At 29.0% G+C, this 23,497-nt stretch overlaps 1 protein-coding gene and 1 long non-coding RNA gene across 3 annotated transcripts; both read left to right on the top strand.

Annotated features, from left to right (window-relative positions):
* The first annotated feature begins 8,233 nt into the window (after nt 1-8,233).
* LOC105628978 (vesicular-fusion protein sec18) lies at nt 8,234-15,260 on the top strand. Of its 2 annotated transcripts, XM_089721111.1 has the most exons (9): nt 8,236-8,543; nt 8,618-8,760; nt 11,496-11,593; nt 11,928-12,029; nt 12,131-12,186; nt 12,288-12,320; nt 12,595-12,677; nt 14,685-14,818; nt 14,916-15,260. In XM_089721111.1, exons 1-9 carry the CDS (start codon nt 8,304-8,306, stop codon nt 15,089-15,091), a joined length of 1,065 nt encoding a protein of 354 aa, XP_089577237.1. In that variant the 5' UTR covers nt 8,236-8,303; the 3' UTR covers nt 15,092-15,260. The 2 variants fall into 2 exon arrangements, with proteins under 2 accessions (XP_089577239.1, XP_089577237.1); XM_089721113.1 differs by lacking the exon at nt 12,288-12,320 and having other exon boundaries at nt 8,234-8,543.
* Nucleotides 15,261-21,603: 6,343 nt separating this feature from the next.
* LOC149496090 (uncharacterized) lies at nt 21,604-22,959 on the top strand. The gene is made up of 2 exons (XR_016320842.1): nt 21,604-21,778; nt 22,664-22,959. It is a non-coding gene; the product is annotated as an uncharacterized LOC149496090 (long non-coding RNA).
* Nucleotides 22,960-23,497: the final 538 nt, after the last annotated feature.

Here is a 23,497-nt window from a genome sequence, read left to right on the forward strand (position 1 = left end):
TTCATGAGTTCTTTGATCTTAGTTGAAGGATTTGAGGTATATAATTGAGCTATTGTAGAAATTTAAATATTCAGCTACTATTTATATGAGTATGATTAGGAATTTCAATTTGTGCTCTTTAAATAGGTATATAAACTAAATCCTATATAGAAATGGTTAGATTTTTGCTTCTATTATAAATTTGTGTGAAGAATTAAAGATTCTTTATATTGGCAGTAGCTATTTAGCCATTAGCTTGAGATTCAGGTAAGTAATGAAGGTAATGTATACTATATGCTAAACTCTTGATGGGAAATTTTGATCTTTACCTTCTAATTGATATATAACCTGAATTCTTGTATAGAAATAGGTAGATTATTTGCTTAAACTACAAATGTTTGCAAAGAAATCAAGGATCTCTTAACTATGGCAGCAACTAACTTAATTATTTATATGAGTTCTATTTTTTTTAGAAGGAATGGTATTACACAAAATAATTATGTTGAGAAATGAATTGATTATCATGTAAAACATGAATTTTGGTGGAGAAACTTAAAGGCAGCAACTATATTGTTCATCTTGATGAGTTTGATAACGATGAGATTAGAAATGGTATATTAAAATGAATTCTTTGTTGTTTAAATGAATTTGCTAGTAAATGAGTTTAAGCTGGAATTTAGGATTTCTATGTAATGGCGGTTGTTGCGAGGTTAGCTCTTATGAGTTTTGGCTAATTGACAACGAGAATGGTTGTGTTTGATTTGCTTAAGATGATACGGATTTATTGGGTATATCTTTATTTAAAGTGAAGTTCAATCTAAGAACATTTAAATTAAACCTCGGAAATTTGATGTCTTTTGCAATAATTTGGAGAAAGGAAGATATGTACATAATTTCTACTTGACTCATGAAGCATATCTAAATAAATTTGTGTAAGGTAATCAATTAAAGAATATTAAGTAAGAATTAATTGTGGAATGTAATATTGCTATTTGAGGAGGACGGGTATGTGATTGGTTGATCGCCCGATGGATGGGCTGTGTGATTGATAATTGCTAAGTATATTAAATGGTGATGTTTAAACAGGTGGATAACTCAATTTTTAGGGGGCATGTTGCTGAAATTTTGGCAGAATCTAGTCTAGTTATAGCAGTTAATACGTAGATAATTTATTAGATTAATGCCCTATTCGTATTTTATAGGAATTCTTTACTTGATTCTTTCTCCCCTTTCAATTTTATTTCTTATAGATTGTCCGAGCTTGTCCACTGCTTCTATGGAGCAAAACTAAAACTAGAGTCTTCTCTCCTCTATTACTCTAAATAGTGCATTACCGTCATTATCATGCATAATGACATTATTGTGATTCTTTATTTTATTATAAATTGTCTATTCTTATGGCATAAACATTCATTTCTTTATATTTAATTATATATTTATTTATATTTATTTGTACATGTGCATATCAAATGTTTAATGATTTACTGTGCTTGCATTTAAATGCAATGTTTGATCATCTTGTTTGTATGAATTGGGATGAAGTGGGTCACCACGAGTTTGTGAGAACGGTTTATGATACCGTCGGCCATGTATGCGGAGATCGGCGCCCCCGTGTGCATCTGATGTTATGAATGATATGGAAAAACCACAAGGTAGCCTCTTGTTAGTATGAAAAAGAAAAGAGAGTATAAAAAAAAAATGAGAAAGTTGGTCAAGTGAGGGTTAGATCGGTCGGCTATGTATGGGAGATCGACTCCTTGATGCACAGGTTTGAGAGGATGGGCCATGTGTGAGGACAGCTCATTGGGCGTTTTGGTGACGCCACTGACTAATTTCCACTTGTTTGATTATTTGAAAGTATAATTACTTGTGAGTGCTGATGTTGTGCCATATATTTGACTGGTTGTTCATTTTAGTATTTTAGGAAGCATTTCGTGTGAATGCCTGTGTTATGCCATAATTATTATTCATTACAAATTCACATTTCTTTTGTATAATTTTTCTAGGAAGTAGTAGATTTTTTTTTATCCCGACTAAAGCTTTGTTTCCTTCACCTCAAAGCTAGAAAAGTAATTTCCTAATTCCAGTAATCATTTAAATTGTGAGCGTTATGTACAAGAACTTATTTATTTCTGTTTGATGTTGAACTCCGCAGTTGTAGGATTATGAAAACTCCTATTATAGGATTATGATAATTTCAATTTTGTACGAGTGTGATCATGTTAACCGATAAATTTAGGTTGATGCTTTATAGATCTATGTGCATGTACGGATCAGTTAGCCTATATTATAGATATTATGTAATGTAATTGGGCTCGAATTATAAAATATTTAAAATGGTGAATTTGGGTCAAGACATAGTATGATCATAAGATTTGTTATATAAAATAATATAGGCTTACTATTCCTGTGATCCAATTTGTTATGATTGAATTTAGTGATTCGGGCTTATTACGGGCCTTGGGAGCTTTATGTTTAACTTAGGTCTTAGCGTCAGTCCAACTCATGATTTCGGGTTGTGACATATATATATATATTTAAAATTAAATTTTAAACTACACATGTTCATTTTATTTAAAATAAATTTTGAAAAGTGAAATTTTAAAAATTTTGAAAAGTTTAATTATGTGTATTCTATTTAAAAATTTATTTTTTTTAAAAAATACCCAATTAAATTATACAAACATAAAGAAAAAATATTAATAAAAATAATAGACTATTTCTTTTTTATCTCTCTTCTAAAGAAAATATTGTGTATAATTTATTTGAAATTTATTTTAAAAAAATATATCGAATCAAATCATTTAAATATAAAGAAAAAAGAATATTAATAAAAAGAATATACTTTTTTATTTTCTCTTCGAAATAAAATATTTTAAATTATAATTGAAATAGAATCAAATATTTAGAAATAAAAAATAAAAATTTTAAATGTCCCTTATCATATATTTATTTATTAAAAATAAATTTAAAAAAATAAAACTTAAAATTTTGAAATGCTTAATTATCTATATGTATTTATTTAAAATAATTTTTATAAATATATCTAATCAACTAATGAAATGTAATTTTCTAATTGACTGAGTAAGGTTGTTTTAGTATGTTTTAAATTTTATTAATGGCACTATTGATAATCTCATTATTCCCTCTCTCATTCTCACTTTTATATATAGTATAATAAATTAAAAGACAGTATAATATTTTATTATTTTAATAATATTGTTATTTTAATATATTATTTTAATTGAACTTTCAATTATTGATTATTTATGATATTAATTATTTCAAAAAATTGATTATTATTCTACTTTTAAAAAAAAAACTTCAAAATGCAAAAAAAAAAAAAAAAAAAAAAAAAAAAATATATATATATATATATATATATATATATATATATATATATATAAAATATTGTTTCACACATATATATACCACTTTTAAAATTTTGAATTTTTTTCTTATTTATATCTATATTTCTATATCTAAATTTTTGAGGAACTCAAATCAATATTCAATAATATAGGATCATTTTTTCCAAAAAAAAAAAAAAAAAACACAGGATCATATTATTTAGTTTTTTTAAAGAAATTGATGCTAATTAAAGTTTAACCTTATCATTTTCAAAAAAATTAAAATCTAATTTTATAATTAATAATAATTTTTTCACCATCTATAATTATTTTATTAAATATATTTGACTTTAAATGTTGTTCTATCATATTAAAATTAGTTTAAAAAGAATATTTTTTGCTTATAATATGAATATTATTAATCATGTGTTAATATTATATAAATATACAGAGAATATAAGAGAAAAATTATAATCATAGATACTATATAAGAATATAAAGAATATAAAGAACGAGCAATATCGAATCCAACGAACGTGACAAAAAATACTAGTAACATTCAAATACAAAAACAACTTGTCTTATATGGCATTTAATGCATTTGGTACCGTCATGGTAATATATTTATAACAATTAATTAATTAATAGATATTATAAAAATATTTATAAAAGAACATTAAATTAATTAAAGTTATATAACTAACTAATTAATAGATATCATAAAAAATATTTGTAAAAGAACATTAAATCAATTAAAGTTACGTGCAGTTTAGTTAAAATTTTAAGAAAAATAATTAATAACTATATTTAAATTATAATATGTATATGTAATATAGAGCATATATTGTAAGGAAAGTACTTAAATCTTACACTATAGATATATTTTGATAGCTATATTCGAATTAGGAAAATTAACATTAGCGAGAATATTATATTATAAATATTAATTTATGGAACATTTTATGTAAATTTGAATAAAATCTTATTAGCATCACAAAAAAAAGTAGCTATGGAGTTAACAAATAAAGAATTTACCTTTCCAATCTCATTGGGAAAGAAGGAATTGCAGAAATCATAGCCAGGATCTAGCTAGAATATTATATTATAAAATATTAATTACAAAATATTTTCATATTTAGAATTAGATTAAACTTTCTAATAGAATTTAAATTTAAATAAAAAATTAACAATTATATTATTTTTATTTTTTAATTAAACTATATATAATCAACTAATAAAATGTAATTTTTTAATTAACTATATTTAAGGCTATTGTAGAATATTAAAATTTCATTAAGAGAGATATCGAAAATCTTATTATTCTCCTCTATTCCCACATTTATATATAGTATAGATAAATAGATTAACCGTATCTATCTATCTATCTATATTATATATAAAAGTGGAAACGAGGGGGAATAATGAGATTTTCGATAGCGCCCTTAATGAAATTTAAAATATCCTAAAATAACCTTAGTCATAGCCTTAGTCATAGCCAATTAGAAAATTATATTTTATTATGATATATTTATAAAAATTATTTTTTAAGCCAATCATGTGTGGTTTGATTGTCTTTTTCATGTATATTATTTTCTTTTATCATTTCATTTGTGAGGGTTATTCATTGTTGTATAGCCGTAGTGTTATTTTGTCCCATTAGGCCTCCTAATAAATTTAAAAAATTATTTTTTTAAATAAATATATATAGATAATTAAGCATTTAAAAATTTAAGATTTATCTTTGCTAAATTTATTTTTTAATAAATATATAGGATAATGAGACATTTGAAAATATTTTTATATTTTATTTATTAAATATTTAATTCTTTTAGGATATAGATAAAAAAGAAAGAAAATATGTTCTTTTTATTAATATTTTTTCTTTATATTTGTATGATTTGATTGGATGTATTTTTTTAAAAATAAATTTTCAAATAGAATACATGCAATATTTTATTTAGGAGAGATAAAAAAGTATATTATTTTGATTAATATTTTTTCTTTATGTTTGTAAGATTTGATTGAATATATTTTTTTAAAAGTAAATTTTTAAATAGAATTTATATAATTAAACCTGAGATGATAAACATTTGAAAATTTTAATTTAAAAATATATATAATATTTTATTGAATATTTATATATCTATATACACTGAAACATCTTTTTGTTATGTGAGTTTTGAAAGAGTTTTATTCTTAATAATAATTTTTTATTTTCTTTTTCAAGACTGAATAATTTGTAACTACTATCATTTTAATTTAGTAAAAGTTTTATACCTCATTGCAATAAATATATGGTCTATTGATGATTAAACATTTTTAATTTTTTTGATATTTTTTCTCTTATATTTTAAATCTGTTTGATTTAAAAGAAAATAATGTTTAGAAATTGAAAAAAAAATAGAACTATATGGTTCTGTTTGAGTCACTTTTTGGAGTTTTAAGAATTTGTGTGTATGTGCATATATTATTTTCTCTTATATGATGGGTAAATAATACTACTATCATAGCTAAAGTGATTTCTATTATTAATTCAAATCATCCTCTCATTTTTTTTTAGCTAGCATAAAAAATAAATTATTTTTATTTTTATTTGCATATAGACATTAATTTGGAGTTAAGGGCAGAGATTGGAGATTTAGTGGTGGCTTGATTTTCTTTTTGGACACCTATTAAGATTTTAAAAATCTTCATTTATAAATTAAGAACTAAATGATTAAGTTTAGGGATTTGGTTGAACTTTATTCTGAGACCACTTAATTATATAAAAATAAAATTAGGTATATAAGATGTAGCATTGCAAGTAGTTTGTACGGCAAAGTATAATATAATTAACCACTTGTATTTATTTTAATCTAAACAGAACTTATGATTTAATATTATATAGATAAACAATGAGTATATAATGAGCATGGTCAACGTGCAACGCACATTACAAAAGACTAATATATATATATATATATATATATATATATATATATATATATATATATATATATATATATATATATATAATTTTTTGGTCTTTTATTTTCTTTTTTGGATAATGTTATTTTTTATGCCTATATTTATCTTCTTCTTTTTTCTTATTTTGATATCTGAATGAAAAATTATGATAATTGAGTGTCTAAACTTACATTTTTTTTTTCAATTTGGTGTCTCCTGATGATATGGACAAATCAAAATGTCTAATGGGATTAAATAGGACTCACATATATCTATGTGTCCACTTATATAGCCTAACATTTAATCCATATAGGCTATCCAACGTGGCAATCATGCTGAAAATACCCACTTAATCCCCTCCCTCTCCTCTTTCATTCATTATTCTTTGAACTAAAGGACTTCATTATTATTATTCTTTCACTTGATCATTATAAATGTGTTTAATTATCTTTTCGATTTTTCAATTTAAGCCATTAATTCTCATTGCATTTGAATTTAAGTGGGATATGCAATTTATCTAAAAATCAGTTTTTTATTTAATTATCACCTTAACTTTGCACTAAATGACCCAAAAATTGTATAAAAAAAATAAAAATAGTTTTTGACATTTATTATATATATATATATATATATATATATTACTCAAGCAAAAAATATTTCAAAATGTGTCACTCTACTCTTTGAGCATTCTAGTTTTTATTTTTTACAATGGTTATTCTCTGTATGTTTTTTTTTTTTTTTTTTTTTTTTTTTTTTTATGTTATTTCTTTCAATTCAATTCATTAGACCATTATGTGTATTCAATTGTTTTTTTATATTTGCATATAGTTACTATAACACCCATATACTCCAAGGCTAGATATGGTGAAATCGTGAAAATGGTAATATTGGATTCATGAAGATGGTTCCAACCAAGTCTATGGTGGTGGAAACCTTCTCCATGGAGGTTCGAATTTTTTTTAGGAACATGCACTATAATGTTGCTATTGGTCTTATTAATACTTTGAGAAGGAAGACCCAAACGAAGCTAAGGTGACTAAGTTTAGTGTCAAGAAGGGACAAAAATGAATTGTGCAGTCCATAATTTTCAATAATTATATTGAGATTTTTTTCACTATTATAATTTCGTGAAATGTTTTTAATGGATAAATGATAAATGGGCTTTGGGTGTTTATTTTGGTTTGGTGTTTGCGACTATTTTTATTGTTTTATTATTTAGTTTAATATTTTGTATGAAATTAACTCTCATTTTGTGATGCCCGCATGAGTTTTCAAGCTACAATCTCTTTAGCAAGCTAAATAAGATAACGAACATCTTACTAAGATGCATTTTTCAAATATTTAATTATTATTGTTTTTTTTTTGTTTTAAGTATTTGTTTTTTCGTAAAAAATATTTATTTTTAAATTTAATTTGTTTTTTAAATTTAATTTATAACAAACAATGATAGATATGTATAGATAATTTTTGTTTGTTTTCTATTTTCTTATCTTCCTATTTTCTTATCTTTAGATATTTTTTAAAAATTTAATTTATTGTTATTAGATAATAGAGGCTTAAACGAAGAGGAGTTTTTATCTATGTGTATATATTTTTTTAAAAGCATGCTTAATTACGGATTGATTTTTTTAACAAATCATGTGCTACTATAGATGTTCTTTTTTACTTCTTGTTAACTTTTATCAACGTGATTAGGACATAGTTATTTATTCGTTATTTTAATTTTGGATTGGATCATAAAAAAATACGCGGGCTTTCATCTAGTTATTAATAAAATAATAACTTTTACTTAATAATTTTTCTTAATGAAAAATATTGAAATGTATTATCTTATTCTTTTTTTTTTCTTTAAAAAAAAAAAAAGAAAATTGGGCCTTTTTATTGCAAGTAAATATGGAGTGATAATTGTATATTATATAAAAAAAAGAGTTAATTTTTGGATAACTTTTGGAGGAGGGAATTGTGCATTCGGTTAGGTGAAGGAAATTGAGAGTATGCAAATAGGTGCAATTGTGTGCACAATTGGCGATGCATGCATTCCATTCGGATAGGAAAATCTCCAACCCTATCGCCACCCGCACAAACCACGCAGGCTCTGTCTTTTTATCCTTTAACAGTTCAGCTCGGAATGATTTTAGCAGAAGGATGAGATTGTCAAATAGACCTTCGACATCACCAAATCTCATTATTCGAAATTGGCGATCTATTTTGGCAAACTTCACAGGTCGTATCAAACGGACCAAGCTGTTGAGGAAAAAAAATCTCCAGGTAAAGGAGGCTTTTGGAACTCTTATTCTTTATCTTTTAGAACTGCCATAACAATCATGAATCCTGTTTTACAGGTTAACGATGAAGCTGCCTCTGATCGAATAACATTTGAAGGAGATAAGGATTTACAAGACGGTACAGAAAAGGAATTGATGTCCCTTGGTGTTGGTGGATTGGCTGAAATTTTCGATTTTATAATGGACAATGTATTCACACGGTAAGAATACTCTATTTTGAAACCCAAATTTGTCATTCTCTTCACTTTTAGATTATTCTATTGGAGTTCTGCTTTACCAACGCATAAATTGTAGGATTTGTAGTAGGGCAGGTCGCAAGTGGATTCTCTCCCTAAACCAAACCAACCTATAGGATAGTGGCGTATATACAGTGGGGGAATTGCCCCAATTGCTACTTAAAGATTTCCTTTCAGATTACATGGGTTACTTGAATTTGTCTTCGCTAAATTGCTTATTCTTACCACAAAAATGCCCCTACTTGAAAGTTGAGTTATGGGTTCATGTGGTAATATTACTTTGATTAATTTTTCTGTTGTATTTATAATGTTATTTTTATGAACTGTTTTTATATGCATAGTGGTTGATAAAATAAAAAATAAGAAGATTATACAATCCATCTCAATTTATAGAAACGTCAGGACTATTTGTTACTTTCTAAACTAATATTTTATGAACACACATTTACCCATGTGTTGCCTGACACCAACAAATTTTCTAGCTCCTTTAGTGTATAGGAATATAGTACCCCTCACTTGCATTGCCTCTTGATTAGATCCATCATGTACGCCACCCCCACCCAAAACACCTCAGTGTCATTGTACGTGAATGTAAAAATCATCACCATTGGTACATATGGGTTTTGAAGGTTTAAAAGCAACAATAAATCAAAGACCAAAGATCCCAAGAATAAGGTGCAAGAGAGACAAAACCCTTAGTAAAATAGAAATCTATATGAAATTTAGTACATGAAAGAATATTGGAACCTTTCATGTGAAATTGGAGAACCTTAGATGCAGATGTTGAGAGAAGAAAATGAGTAGAACTTCAGACGTCGAAGTGAAGCTCGAAGTGAAGCTCGAAGTGAAGCTCTTTCAGGAAGAAATAGAAAAGTAGAGTAGCAAGATCAGTTTCATATATAAATGCAATTATGTAACGAATTCCAAAACTTAATATTCTTATGTATTTATCAAATTGGACCACGTACACATCCATCCTCAACTTGACTTGCTTATTTGCTCCTGTTACTTGGCTGTTTAGGTTTGAGTGGAGTGGGTAAGTTGTCCTTCTCTTTACCATCCTTAGGCATAAGGTTGCAAGGATGAAGTGCTTTGTAGGCCCAGTTGAGGCACATTAACCTAGGCACGGCAGGTTCATTGAACCGCCAGTTTCGGTTCACGGAACCGGCAATTCAAAATTTTTAAAATGTTGAACCTGAACCGAGCCCTTGAATCGCCGGCTTCAGTCTGATTTCAGTTCCGGCCAGTTCTGTTGAACCAATGGTTTCGATCACGGTTGGGCGATATATGTATCATTTTTTTTAAAAAAAATTTGGTTCTAATGGTACATCTTTCTTTCTAAAAAATTGATGAGTTTAAAAAATATTGGTAAATTTTATTTTAAATAAATTTTAGAATGCTCATATTCATATAAGAATAAAATTAATTAATTTTACAAAATAATCAAATAAATTATCATTTTATTTTGTCCAAATGTTATTGATTAAATAAATTGCTAGAAAATTTTGAAAAATGCTTAAACAATGTAATTTTGAACTAAGTAAACAATCTATAAGGAAAAAAAAAAAAGTAATTTTAGACTAAATATTTCACTTTATTTTACCATTTTACTTTTTTAGATTTTTAACTTTTCAAGTAAAGTGTATTTTCAAAAAAAAAAAAAAAAATCTTAAGTGTATCATGTAGTAAAATATTATGTAGTAAAAATCTTAGGCCTATAGAATAGGCTAAGTGATTATCATTTTGAAAATAAAAATAGAAAATTTACGGTTTGGACCGAACCGGAAGTGCCGGTCAACCACCGGTTTTGGGCTGGTTCAGGTTCAGATTTTAACATTAACATGAATTTTAACTAGCCCTTGAATCGCTGGTTCCAGTTCAAAACTTTGAACTGAAGATTCTGATCCGGTTCCAGTTCATTTACAGTACGATTTAGTTTCGGTTCAAAATGAACCCGTGCCCATGCCTACATTAACCTAGATTCCAATGAGGCTCCTTAAGCATTCACTTGACCTTAGAGCCTTAGGTGAATTATGTACCAATGCGTAAAACAATAGATTTTGTGATATATGGTAATTATAAAGCCTCCTCTATGGAGGTATGCTCAGTTGCTTTGTATACTGTATTACATCCATCCCAAAATTATATTCCACTTTGATTTTGGCACAAAAATTCAAATAAGCCTTTTGGATGAAGTATTTTTTTGTTAATTTACCGGTTTTATCTTTTCATGGAAAGTGGCATAAAATTCAATTTTAGTTATTTCGAAAATATTTTAACAATATAATCTTTTGACTTGTTGAAAGCATGGAAGATCGAGTAGCACCCAAGACCACTAACAAAGAAAAGTAAATAAAGTAAAATAGGACTTGTTTCTAGTTTGATAAACCTTGTTCCTATGAGTGCTAATGCTGTATGATTTGTCATAGCTAATTACTATAAAGAAGTGTTGATAAAGGCCCTGGACATACTAAAGTGCAAAGGGTTCCAAGGGTCTTGGAACGTAATTTGCAAAAGGGTCCTAGTTGAATAATAAGTGTATAAGCTTATGGTAAAGGATTAAAGGATTTGGAAAAAGTTTGTTTTTTGTATATATATATATATATACACGCATATATTATCGTATGGTCTTTTTCAAAATCATTTTTCTTCACAGTTTTTTAATTCTATTTCATAGAATTGGTGTTTTCACATTGCAGGCTAAAGGTCAATAATGTCAAAGGAATACTTCTCTATGGGCCACCGGGAACTGGGAAAACAGCATTGGCAAAAGCTCTTGCAAAGATACTACATGCTAAGGAAAGGGTTACTATGGATCAAAAATGTCTCCTTTGCACTTTACACAAGTTTACAAATGCACTGGAAGCTTTTTTAGCTTATAACAGTGATTACTATAATGAATAATTAAATATTTCAAAAATCAAATCATGAGAAAATAGCATAACTACTTGTGCACAATTATATGTATAGGTCATTTTTGTACATGCCCTTACATTTTTTCTCTCATGCATTACGTGTTTCATTTCTTCTACAGGCTACAAAGTGAAAATATTGAACTCCTATCTTGGAAATCCTTTTCTTTTGCTGGAGTTATTTGGATTGTGTCTTATGATTTAATGTGCCCTTTCTATAGGTTGTTATGGGGCACGAGTTGATGTCAGGCAATGTAGACGAGTCAAACCACAGTTTGAGAAAGCTATTTGACGAGGCTACAAATGATTACAGAAAATATGGTTTGTGATGATGTATTTGTATTATTTATCAATTTCTTTAATGGATTTGTAAAAAGAATGATTCATTTGTATATGCATATTGTTGTCCTTACCCTTCATAGGAGATCAAAGTCCCCTCCATATGATAATTTTTGATGACATTGATTGGTTCACACAGGTAAAATTTATGCTTGTGATTATGAATATCAATCTAGGTTCTAGTGCACTTACATGGATAATAGTAAAGCACGAAGATTTGTTTTTCCTTCTCTGTTGTAGGGCTTTGGAAGACTTCATGAATTGTTGAGAATGGTAATTCTTTCTTTATATACTTAGAAGAAGTTTTTTCTTAAATTGTGTGATACATTGATGGGGATGGTGTTAAGGGAGGAAGAGATGGACTTAAAGACCCATTACTTGTTGTCATCAGCTCAAACTAAATTATAAGCAATAAAAACAAATGATTCATATAGTTGACTCCAACTAGTTTGGAATTAGTTATTATTGTATTTAAATGAAATATTTTTAGCAAAGATTTTTTTTTTTCCAAATTCTCTATACTAAATGTAAACCCTGCATAATCCAGATCGATGATGTAAATGCATATGGCAATATCTTCATTATTGGAACAACAAATAGGATGGATTTAATCCACGGGTCACTCTTGAGGTAATCTACTACTCTCTCATATATTAGATTTATTGCGTTGCATAATAGGCAACAAATATTTACAGCTGTGATTCATTATTCTAGCACTTTGTGTTTGATAGTTTTTCAAAGGGGATAAATTAGAGTATTAGATTGCCTCAGCGAATGTCTAATGATGATTGTTTAGATTTTATTAATTGTCGGATTTAAAACATTATTATCTATTCTTCATCTTGATTAAAAGAATATAGTCGCAGGTAAATTTTCATATTGGGGTTAAAATATTGCGTAATGAACTAAATTACCCCAAACTTTGCATGATATTGCACTTCCCCCCAACCTTTAAAAATCAGCTATTTTACGCTAAACTTGATAACTTATTCATAATTCTACCCTATGGTTAAATTGTTAAAATTGAGAAAGGAATACTCCTCTGTCCTAAAATTATAATCCCAAATATTTTTCACCGACTTTAAATACTTAGTTAAATTTATTTAATTATAATTTTTTTTCTTATTTTTCCGTATATACTCTTAAAGACCCTAAATATTTTATATTAATAATTCCTTGGAATTGTCAGAATAGGATGAATAATTAGTATACCAAGATTTCAAAATTATCTTAAGACTTTTTCTCCACTATCCAGTGAATTCAACTAATAGTAATTATTTATATGAATTATTATATAATAGTATTGTGGGAAAATTAAAAGAAAAATGTTTTTAATAATATAAATGAGATTATTATTTTGGAACACTCAAACACAAAAGTGAGACTATAATTTTGGGACAGAATTAGTAATATTTTATTAATGGTTAGAATAAAAAATTAATTTTTAATTTTTCTTTTTCAATCTCTCTTTTTTCCCTTCTTTCTCTTTCATATCTCTTCCTCCTTCCATGGTATACTTTAGTTTTCCTCTTGATTCTCAATTTCCTCTATTGCCATCAATGGAAGTGAAGGCACGAGAATCGGTCGATGCCACCACACATTCTGTAAATCCAAATAAAGGTTTTTGCATGAACGCTAAAACCTTTTACAGCCTAAGACCATCAAGACCTTTGTTTGTCACAACTACATGAACTTCTGTCCATTATCAAATCATTTTTCTACTTCACTTGGCTCACCTAGCAATCTAGCATCATACCTTTTTTCGTCAACTCATTGATAATGCTATTATATCACATACGCTCAATTTCTTAGACAGATCAGAACTCTCTCTTTGTCAAAACTCTCTACTTAAAAGAGTATTGATCTCATATACTATAAAAGAGGTTGGGACAAAATTGCAGTAACACAAATTTTAGTTAATTTAGATCATTAAACCTAAAATAATCAAAATTCTCTAAGTAGTATATAATTATAAAATGATGCATAGTTTGTGGTATATTAAACTATTTTTCTTTTCATTTTTTAGTAAATTTATCTCTTGTAGGTGTGGGATTCAGTTTCATTTTAAAGTATAATTATTAATAGGGACACATCAGTAAGGATTGACAGTGTTAAGGTTTTAGACTCCGTATTGCCAACTATGTAAATTACATTTTTTTTTTTTTTTTTGTTTAAAAAGAAAAAGTTTCAGAGAACCTCTAGTGGAAAGGGTGATACCGCAAGGTTTTTTTTTTTAATACTTCTCTCTCAATTTTCACTCCCACAGGGATTAAAAGAACAAAAGTTTCCAGCTTTGGATGTCGTATAAGGAACTTATGAATTCATTTACATCATGCAAATCACAAGATTCAATAAGGATGAGTTTTAGGGTTCTGCAGTAAAGAAAAAGGGGAATTTAGATTAGGAAATTGAATTAGAGCTCCTCAGAGTGAAAAAAGAAATTGGAGTTTCTAAGTGGCAGTTTTTGTCCATCAAGTTAGAATTTGTAAATTCCATATGAATAATAACTAGAAATACACTGGAAAATATCAGAATTTTCTCACCCTTGTCTTGTAGCAGGCTGGTTTCCGCAGCTATTTCTCCCTAAATATTTTTCAGCCATGGATAATATTGAACTTTAAATATTTTTCTGTGCAGACCTGGCAGGCTGGAGCTTTGCCTTGAAGTTGGGGTCCCTAATGAGAAAGGTCGTGTAAACATATTAAAGGTTCATACGCAAAGGATGAACCAGTGCGGTTTACTCGATTCAAATGTGAACCTTGAACAAATAGGCGAGTCATTTTGCCTTAAAATGTTTGTTGCTGATAGCAGCTGAATGAATTTTTCAAAGTGATTGTTATCTGATAATTTTAATGTCTGTTTATGTAGCTTCCATGACTGTTGGTTGGAGCGGGGCTGAGCTTGCCAGTGTTGCTAAGTCGGCTCTCTCACAAGCTATTATCCGCACTAATTCTACCATGTTAGGGGAAGTCAATAGAAGGTGGATTAGAGTAAACCAAGAAGACTTTCTTCATGGTGTTCGATTTATAATTCATGATCGATGAAGATATTTGGTTCTCATCCCTATTTACAAGTGTTGTGATTCAGACTTTTTATAAGGTCATACGACATCATAAGAGTTGATATTATTCCAAGCTGGATGCAAATTTGTGTCTGTCATATTTTGTTGATTTGAGATATTTCCTGTCGACAATATACGCCTTTTTAGAGAAATTATTTTGTTCACAAATATATACTGTTTTATTAACATTTATTTATAAGACTGTTAAAAAAAAAAAACATCACCAAATAGCATGAATCTTCAATGGTAATTTCTCACGAAGTTTTTAGTTAAAAAGAGTAGAATTAATGAAAAATTTTAAGAGATTAACTACAAATTTCTTTGGCTAATGACAGTAGAAGAAAGAAAGAAAAATAACTTAAGCACCATTGTATGAGAGAGAGGAAAGGCAGGTATTCACAAATTATGCGGTAGGAGCCGTGAGTTTTAGGCTGTGTTGGACAATAATTTTTTAAATAGCTTTTAGAGTTTTGACTAAACATTTTTTATAGTGTTCGATAACATAAAGTTTAAACGGTTAAAATAACGTTTTATAAAATGTTTGCTTTTAGCATTTTATGAAAAACTACTTAAACAATTAAATTTACCGAAGAGACGCTTATAGTGAATATGGTCATATGTGTTTTAATTCAATATTGCTTAGAGAATCAATTCTCTGCATGTCTCACAGACTTCAATTGGTTTCTCAAACAACAGTTAATAAGTATGATACGAATCAGTTTTATCATTACTTAGAGTTTGTTGGTCAAAATTAACTTTTTATAAAACGCTAAAAGTTAAATGTTACATTATAAAATGATATCTTAACATCTAAAAGTTAGCTCAAATACTATGTTATCAAATATTATAAAAAATAGCGTTTAGTGTTTTGATTTTATAATAGAGTTTAATGTTTTGATTGGTCAGGACGCTAAAAAGTTACTGAAAAAAATTACTGCCGAATACAATCTTAATTATGAAGTCTCCATCATTATTTCTAATTGTTTAATGAATTTTAAACAAATACTCTAAGAAACAACAACCCAAAGTTAACATTCCTTAACCATTATTTATTTTGAATTGTTTAATGTATTTCCAAGCATGTTTAAGAAACAGTAGCCTCCATCAACTTTCTAAACATCATTTACTTTTACTTGTTTAATAAACTCAAAGAATATTTAAGAAACAACACCCAAGGGCAGAGCCACTACATGCCTAGGATTGCCACGTGCCACCCTCAATTTTTTTTTTTTTTACTGAAAAGGTCAATTGTAGGTATGATAGGTAGGTATGTTTGTTACATGCAATTGTATAATGAGTTTAATGACAAAGATGTGACAATTTAGTTGTGCTGTGAATTTTGCATATGTAGAGCACCTCATATGTAAGAATGCTTCATGATACATCCGCTGACCTTAAAGTGGGGAGCAGGGGTGTGTATGAATCGGATTGATACAGAAATTACGTAATTTTCAATTTCATCCCAAAGTATCAAGATGTAAAAAATAGAGTCTCAATCCGGTTCTAATAGGTTTGTAGTCCCGTTTCATCCTGCCTCGAAACGAAAAATGATGAAAATTTGGAATCAGTTTCAAATCTATTTTACTCTTCATTCTCCTCTCTACAATTTTCTTTGATCTCACCTTTTCACCAAAGCTTCTGTTGCATTCTACAGGTGATCAAACCTGGTTCAAATTGTCTGTTGAGGAATCTCCATGACCTTCAAAATAGTTCTTATATTTCACATGTGGTTTGAACTGGCCATAATTAATATTTGAAATAAAAATTTTATCACTCAATATTTAAGTGATGACTTCTTGCTACGTGTCATAATGCATATTACCAAGTACCAATCTATTTTTTGGTGAATAATTTAATTGAAATCTTTCATCTATTTCATTGCAGCTGAAAGATCCATTAACTACAGTATTTTTTAATATCCTAATTACTTTGTTGGAAAATTGAAATACTCCGAAATTTTATTTTCAAAACTTTGAAATTTTTATTAAATCAAAAATCTGAATTTTTGATAATATGGGTTGTTAAGACCGAGCAAGTTTAACTTGAGCCCAAATTTGAATTGGGCCCAAACCCAATAACAGACTGTCCGGAAATTTTGATGAAATAAAATGGAATTATAAACTAATTATCCTGAATTAACTTAGTGTTATTATTATTGTTTGTATTATTAGAAAGTAAATTGAAGAAATGTTTTATGACCCAACTAAAATAATTAAATAAATCGAACCAGACCCGGAATCAATTTGAATTGTCGAAAACCCCACGAATAATCCAAAAATCGAGTGAAAAACTCGAAAACCAAACAAAATGAGAGCAAATCATTAAATCAGACCAAACCGGTTCAAATCGAACCGGAATGGTCTAGAAGCCACTTTCTTTCCTTTTCTCTTTTCTTTTCCTTTCCCTCCTTCCCTCCTTTCCTTCTTCTTCCTCCGGGCGCGACATCTTCTCCTCTCTTGCTCACTACGATCTCCGTCCACCAGCCATGGAAGTCGACACCAAGCACTCCATCTTGCTCCTCTCGTCGAGATGAACTCTTCCATGGTCTTAGTTCGCGTGATGAGGCCTGAAATTGAGAGAGAGATCGCGATTGGAAGGCTGTCCACCACGCGATGAAGTTTTCCGGCGAAATCTCATCGATTCCGTCGACTCCAAGTGTTGGGGTTGGTCTCAAACAACTCCTCTCCTACATATGAACCTTTTCCCCCATTAATTTGTGATTGTTGTTTGAGTTTTGGTAAACCACCATGGACGGCGGCTTGAAGGTGGCTGTGGAGCTAGATCCGGCCAAACGAGGCACTGGCTCAACAAAGTGATAGCAGATTTGGATTCCTCACGAAAATTGGAGGCGGGTGGTGGTGACCTTGAAATTTTCTGGGCGGTTTCGATTTTCCGGCCACCGTGCACGGCGGTCGGCGGCGGCGGTCAGGTGACCGGCCGGCGGCGCTCCGGCGAGGCCCCGAGAGACAGAATCCTCTTCTCTTCCCGCTAATCATGGAATCGTCGCCCGATTCCCAATGGGTACGTTCTAAGACTTAATTCTCAATTTTTATATATAAAGCATTAATTGATTAATGAATTTAATTGAGTTATTAACTAGACTAAATTGAATAACAAGACATTAACTTATTGGATTAACTTAAAAATATATGAACATTTATGGTCTTTTGTAAATAAATTAGATTGATTAGTGTGCGTATTTGGATAGCGAACATAATTTGTTAACTGGTTTAGGACTTTAGAATAATGTAATTGTAAATTAGTTTAGAACATTGTCAAATAAATTACATGATTAATATTATGATTAGGTGATTTGAGGAGAAAGAATAAATTAGAATTAGTTAATTAGTCAATTAGATAACCATTAGATTAAAACTAGCCGATTGTGCATAAGAGAAATAAGGCGAATTTTAGTTGGTTAACGACTAGAATCGAAATTCGATAAATTAAGATTTGGGAGGCCTAGCCATTTTCGATATTGATATAAAAAAATTGAATTTTTATAGGTAGTAGTTATAATTAGTTATGGTTAAAATATGTTTTAGCTGTTTAACAAATTAGTTACCGTAAAGCTAATAATTTAATTAATTAATGACTTAATAAATGATCTCATATGGATATTATTAGAATTAGTTTGTAAATTTTTGGTTGAGTGTTAATATTGTTGTTATGGAAGGAGGATGTGATTTTAAATTGATTGATTGCCCGACGGATGGGCTGTGTGCATTGATTGATAAAGATATAATGATATTGTGATATGTGAGCAGGTAGATAGTCCAATTTTTAGAGGAGATGTTGCCGAAATTTCAATAGAACCTAGACTAATTTTAAGTAATAACATAATAAATAAACTTATTTAGATAATTTCTATAATTTGACACATAATAAATAAGGTACTTTAATTACTTTAACATTATCATTATTATTCATTCAATTATTTATTTATGATCATTATCATTGTTTATCGTTATTATTATTTATTTTATCATTGTTTATTGTTAATGTTATGCATTTAATTATTTAATTGCATTTAAGAATGAATGTCTAATTGTGCATTGCATCACGATGTTCAATTGATCAATATGTCTGCATTTAATTGCAATGTTTGATTAATTGTGTTGTGGTAGTGCTATGCCTGTTTGTGTGGAATTGGGATGAAGTGGGTCACCATGGGTTTGTGAGGACGGTTGGACCGTCGGCCGGGTAAATGGGAGATCGGCGCCCCCGTGTGTACCTATTGCTGTGATTTGTATGATATGAAAAACCACAGGTTGGCTTCTTTATTGGGCGCACCTGATAATCTAGGTTTGATCGCAGCCCGCAGGGTGGCCTCCTGTTGTAAGCGCCTGATGATCTAGATTTGATGGAGACGACTGGATTGCCTCCTGTTGGTATGGGAAAAGAAAAGAGAGAATGGAAAAACAATGAGAGGGCTGGTCAAGTGAGGATTAGACCGGTCGGCCAGTATGGGGGATCGGCTCCCTGGTGCACACGTTATGAGATGATGGGCCATGTGGGAGGACGGCTCATCGGGGTTTTCGGTGACGCCACAGACCAATTTCCACGTGATGTGATTATATGAAGATGTTAATGATTGTGAGTGCTGGTATGTGCCATTTGTGTGACTAGCTGCGTGAGCATATAACTAGTCGGATGACTAGATTGATATGTATACACATTTGTGTGACTGCGTGTGTTGTGCAATAACTATTACTCCTTAAAAGAATTCACATGTCTTGTTTGATTTTTTTTCAGGAAGTAAGTTTTTCTTTAATTCAATTTAGGCTATGTTTATTCGGCGCAGGGCAATAGAGGAATTTTCCTAGCCAATAAATATTTTGCTATGTATATAGATGTATAGAAATCTATGTATATCTATTAGTTAGTGACTCCGCAGATGTAGAATTTGTGAACAATTAGTCATGTATTAACATAGACGATATAATTACTGAGCCCATATTAAATATGTCATGTATTGTTAATTGGGCCCGAGCTGTGAAATTTTGTAGAAGATAAATTTGGGCCGAGATGTAATAAAATCTTGAGGTTTATTCTTCAGTAATATGGGCTGAATATTTGACATTTATATTGAGATAGTAAGTTGTAGTGTTTCAGGCTTACTACGGGCCTCGGGGGCCTTAAGCTTACCTGGGCCCTAGTGCCGGTCCGGCCCATGGAAACGATCGTGACAAAAATATTCCATCCAATTTGTTAGAGTTCATCTATACAACCTGATATTGCAGATTAAATTTATCGTTGAAAATTGCGGGTATTTGGATTATAAATGCTAGGCATATGGTTCAATGGAGATTTTTCTTTCTTTTTCTTTTTTTTTTTTTTTTTTTTTCTCTCTCAGTTATCTAAAATTCAGACTAGGCAACATTTTACCGTTTGTATGTAATTTTTTGAGCACATCAAAGAATATCCTATGCTGTTTAAGTTCCAGATATTATTATTATGTAAATGGCTAGCAAACCATACTATACAAGTTATTAGCTTCTGTATATCTTAGCTTTCATTCCAATGTTATATGCCTTATAGCATTATCTATTTTTCTTTTACCTTTTCTATTTTTATTAATTTAATCATAATTTATACACATTTTTGAACTATGAAAAAAATTACCCTCACTACATTTTAGCAATGTCATTTTAGACCTGGTGTTTTTGTAAATTATGTCGTTCGGTGAGGTAAGATAACGTTTATTAAGATGACCGTTGGTGGATCAAATAGCGTTTATTAAGACTTTAATTCATCTAACATCTAGTGTTTTCAATTTTTGATTGAAATTTTTTTGATAATTCTGTCCTTAATTAATATATTATCCTTAATTAACTTATATTAATAATAGTTTAAAGTCTTTCTTTTTAATGGATGATATGGTATTGTAAATCTGCAATTAAGTTAAAAAATTACGCTATTTTACATAAAAATTTAAACAAAATAATTTAATAATGAATTAATAAAGGAATATGTGAGGAAACTGTATTATTATTTTAAAAATGATAATGATTTCAATTTATATAATTGGACTACACACTGGAGATTGACATTTTTTTGATAGAAAAATAATAACACATTATATAAATTATTTCTTTTTTTATATAATAAATTCACTTCTATAGTCATATTTAAATATTTTTTTTTATCATTTTAAATTCAACAACTAATCAAACAGCTATTTTTATCAAATATTTTTATTTTAAATAGTTATATAAATAACTAATATCTAACGGCTAACAGTTTGTAAAATTACTAATAACTGTTAAAACACTTAACACCACCAAACAGACCTTATTTTATTTTATTATTATTATTTTTTTTGAAAGCCAGTAAATTCGTCTTCTAAGCAATTTGCTGAATAGTGAAAAAGTAGTACCATGAGTTTAGGGTTTCCTTAGGAGTTCATGAATGTAATAACATTGACATCATAAAGACACTTTAGTAATATTCACTTATCTCCTCATTTAACGCACGTCTATAAATTGGGCTGATTCGCAGATCGCCGCACGCCTTCGAATCTTCGATTAAAAACTTCTCTGGAGTATGTTAGTTTGTACTGGAGTGACCAACCTTCTTCCCTTCAGATTATGGATGGACGTTGGTCACTCCATTACATGCCAACATCAATTCCAGTTCTTCTCTTCTGTCAATATATCAAATTCTACAGGTTTGTTTCTGAAATACTCTATATTGCTAGATTTAGATTTATGGGCTAATTAATTGATTGATGATTGATTCTGTTTTGCCACTCTGTTTGTTTGTGTTTCATTGTGTTTGTTTGTTTAAATTAGTTGCAGATTTTTTGGGTTAGTGATGTTTTAGGCATAATATAATCGGTAGTTGCTTCATGCGCTCATGGTGTTTGTAGATTTGTCCCACTGAGAAATATACATAGGATTTTTGGATGTATTGAGCTAAAATCAAATATAAATTTCATTCCAAATTAGTGCAACCAAAACGCTATTTTAAAGAAAGTGATTTTTTGGATTTATGAATTTGATACATGTTCGATGAATGTCCTCAATTAATTATATACAATGTTCTATTCTGTAATCTCAGATTGAATGGGAGTTAAATAAATAAAATCAAATAATTAAATTCATTCCTCCAACAAGGATTGAAAAAATATTTATTCTATTAACTCATAATCACTCTAATCATGCATCCATCATAAAATTGAGTAAGAAGCTTTGAATTCGACACTATTGCTGCTTTTTAGAATTTTTTTTTTTTAATTCTTTAATAATTTGAAAAGAAGAAAGAAGAAAGAATCACAACAACAAAAACGCAGCAGGTAGAAAGAAGATTGAGGCAAAAAGATTAGAGGAAAAGAATAATAGATTCATCATTTGAAAATATTTTCTGGCAGTTATTTTTGGAAAACAAATAAGAAAGAGGAATATAGAAAAGGAAAAGAAGAAAGTTAGGGTTTATAGAAAAGAAAGAGGAAGGGAGAGAATGAGAAAACTTTGGTTGCTAGATAGACACCTTTGATACCACTGGTTAGTAGCTTACAAAAATGAGGTCCAACTTTGTTTGCATGTAACACAAGATTATCCGAGGATATTGCATTGCCGAAGTAAAAGGATTTTGTGAAGACATTCGTAAGATGATCAAAATATGGGATGAAAATCACTTGAAGAGTAGAAGAGTGCGAGCGAGTAAATGGAAGTTAAGCTCAATATGTTTGGTCGAGTAATGGTGAGATGGATGAGACTACCAAGCAACTGGCTTTATAAAGCACAATAATGAAAAGGTTCTCCACCAACGACACTATGTTTCAAATCAATCAAATAATCAAATTATATTCAACTTCAAATTGCTAATAATTGTAGCAGCTATATTTAATTTACAGCCATTTCCACTAAAAATCATATCAAATATTTCAGAATTACCAGTATTTTTTGTTATTGACTTAATTTTTAGCTACTGTCACTTTAATTAATACGAAATTTATATCTCCCTATAAATAAATAGATGGTCTCTTAATGATTAAACATTTTTAATTTTCTTAATATTTTTCTCTTATATTGTAAATCTATTTGACTTGAAAGAAATAATATTTATGAAACTGGAAAAAAATTAGATCTATATAATTTTATTTTGGGTCACCTTTTGGAGTTTCAAGAATTTTTGTCTATGTGTATATATTTTTTTCTCTAATATACTGGGTAAGTAATATTGTCAATATAGTTAAGTGATTATCATTATCAATTCAATTATCTTCTCATTTTTTTTTTTTACCTCGAAGTAAAAAATAATTTATTATTAGTTTTCATTATATTTGTATTTAGATAGGGTAGGGGTTGAAAATTTTGAATGATGACTTGATTTTGTTTTTGAGCACCTAGTATGGTTTTAAAATCGGCATTTATAAATTAGAGAC

Source organism: Jatropha curcas, chromosome 5 (genome assembly GCF_041381405.1).
Source record: "Jatropha curcas cultivar XTBG-Jc1 chromosome 5, XTBG_Jcur_1.0, whole genome shotgun sequence".
Classification (NCBI taxonomy): Eukaryota; Viridiplantae; Streptophyta; class Magnoliopsida; order Malpighiales; family Euphorbiaceae; genus Jatropha; species Jatropha curcas.

What these genes read in the sequence shown, in the direction of transcription:
- LOC105628978 (XM_089721111.1), top strand. Translation starts at nt 8,304, where the DNA reads ATGCATGCATTCCATTCGGATAGGAAAATCTCCAACCCTATCGCCACC. An exon ending in AAATGATTACAGAAAATATG is followed by an intron (nt 12,030 to 12,130) that starts GTTTGTGATGAT and finishes TACCCTTCATAG; the next exon opens with GAGATCAAAGTCCCCTCCAT. An exon ending in ACATTGATTGGTTCACACAG is followed by an intron (nt 12,187 to 12,287) that starts GTAAAATTTATG and finishes TCTCTGTTGTAG; the next exon opens with GGCTTTGGAAGACTTCATGA.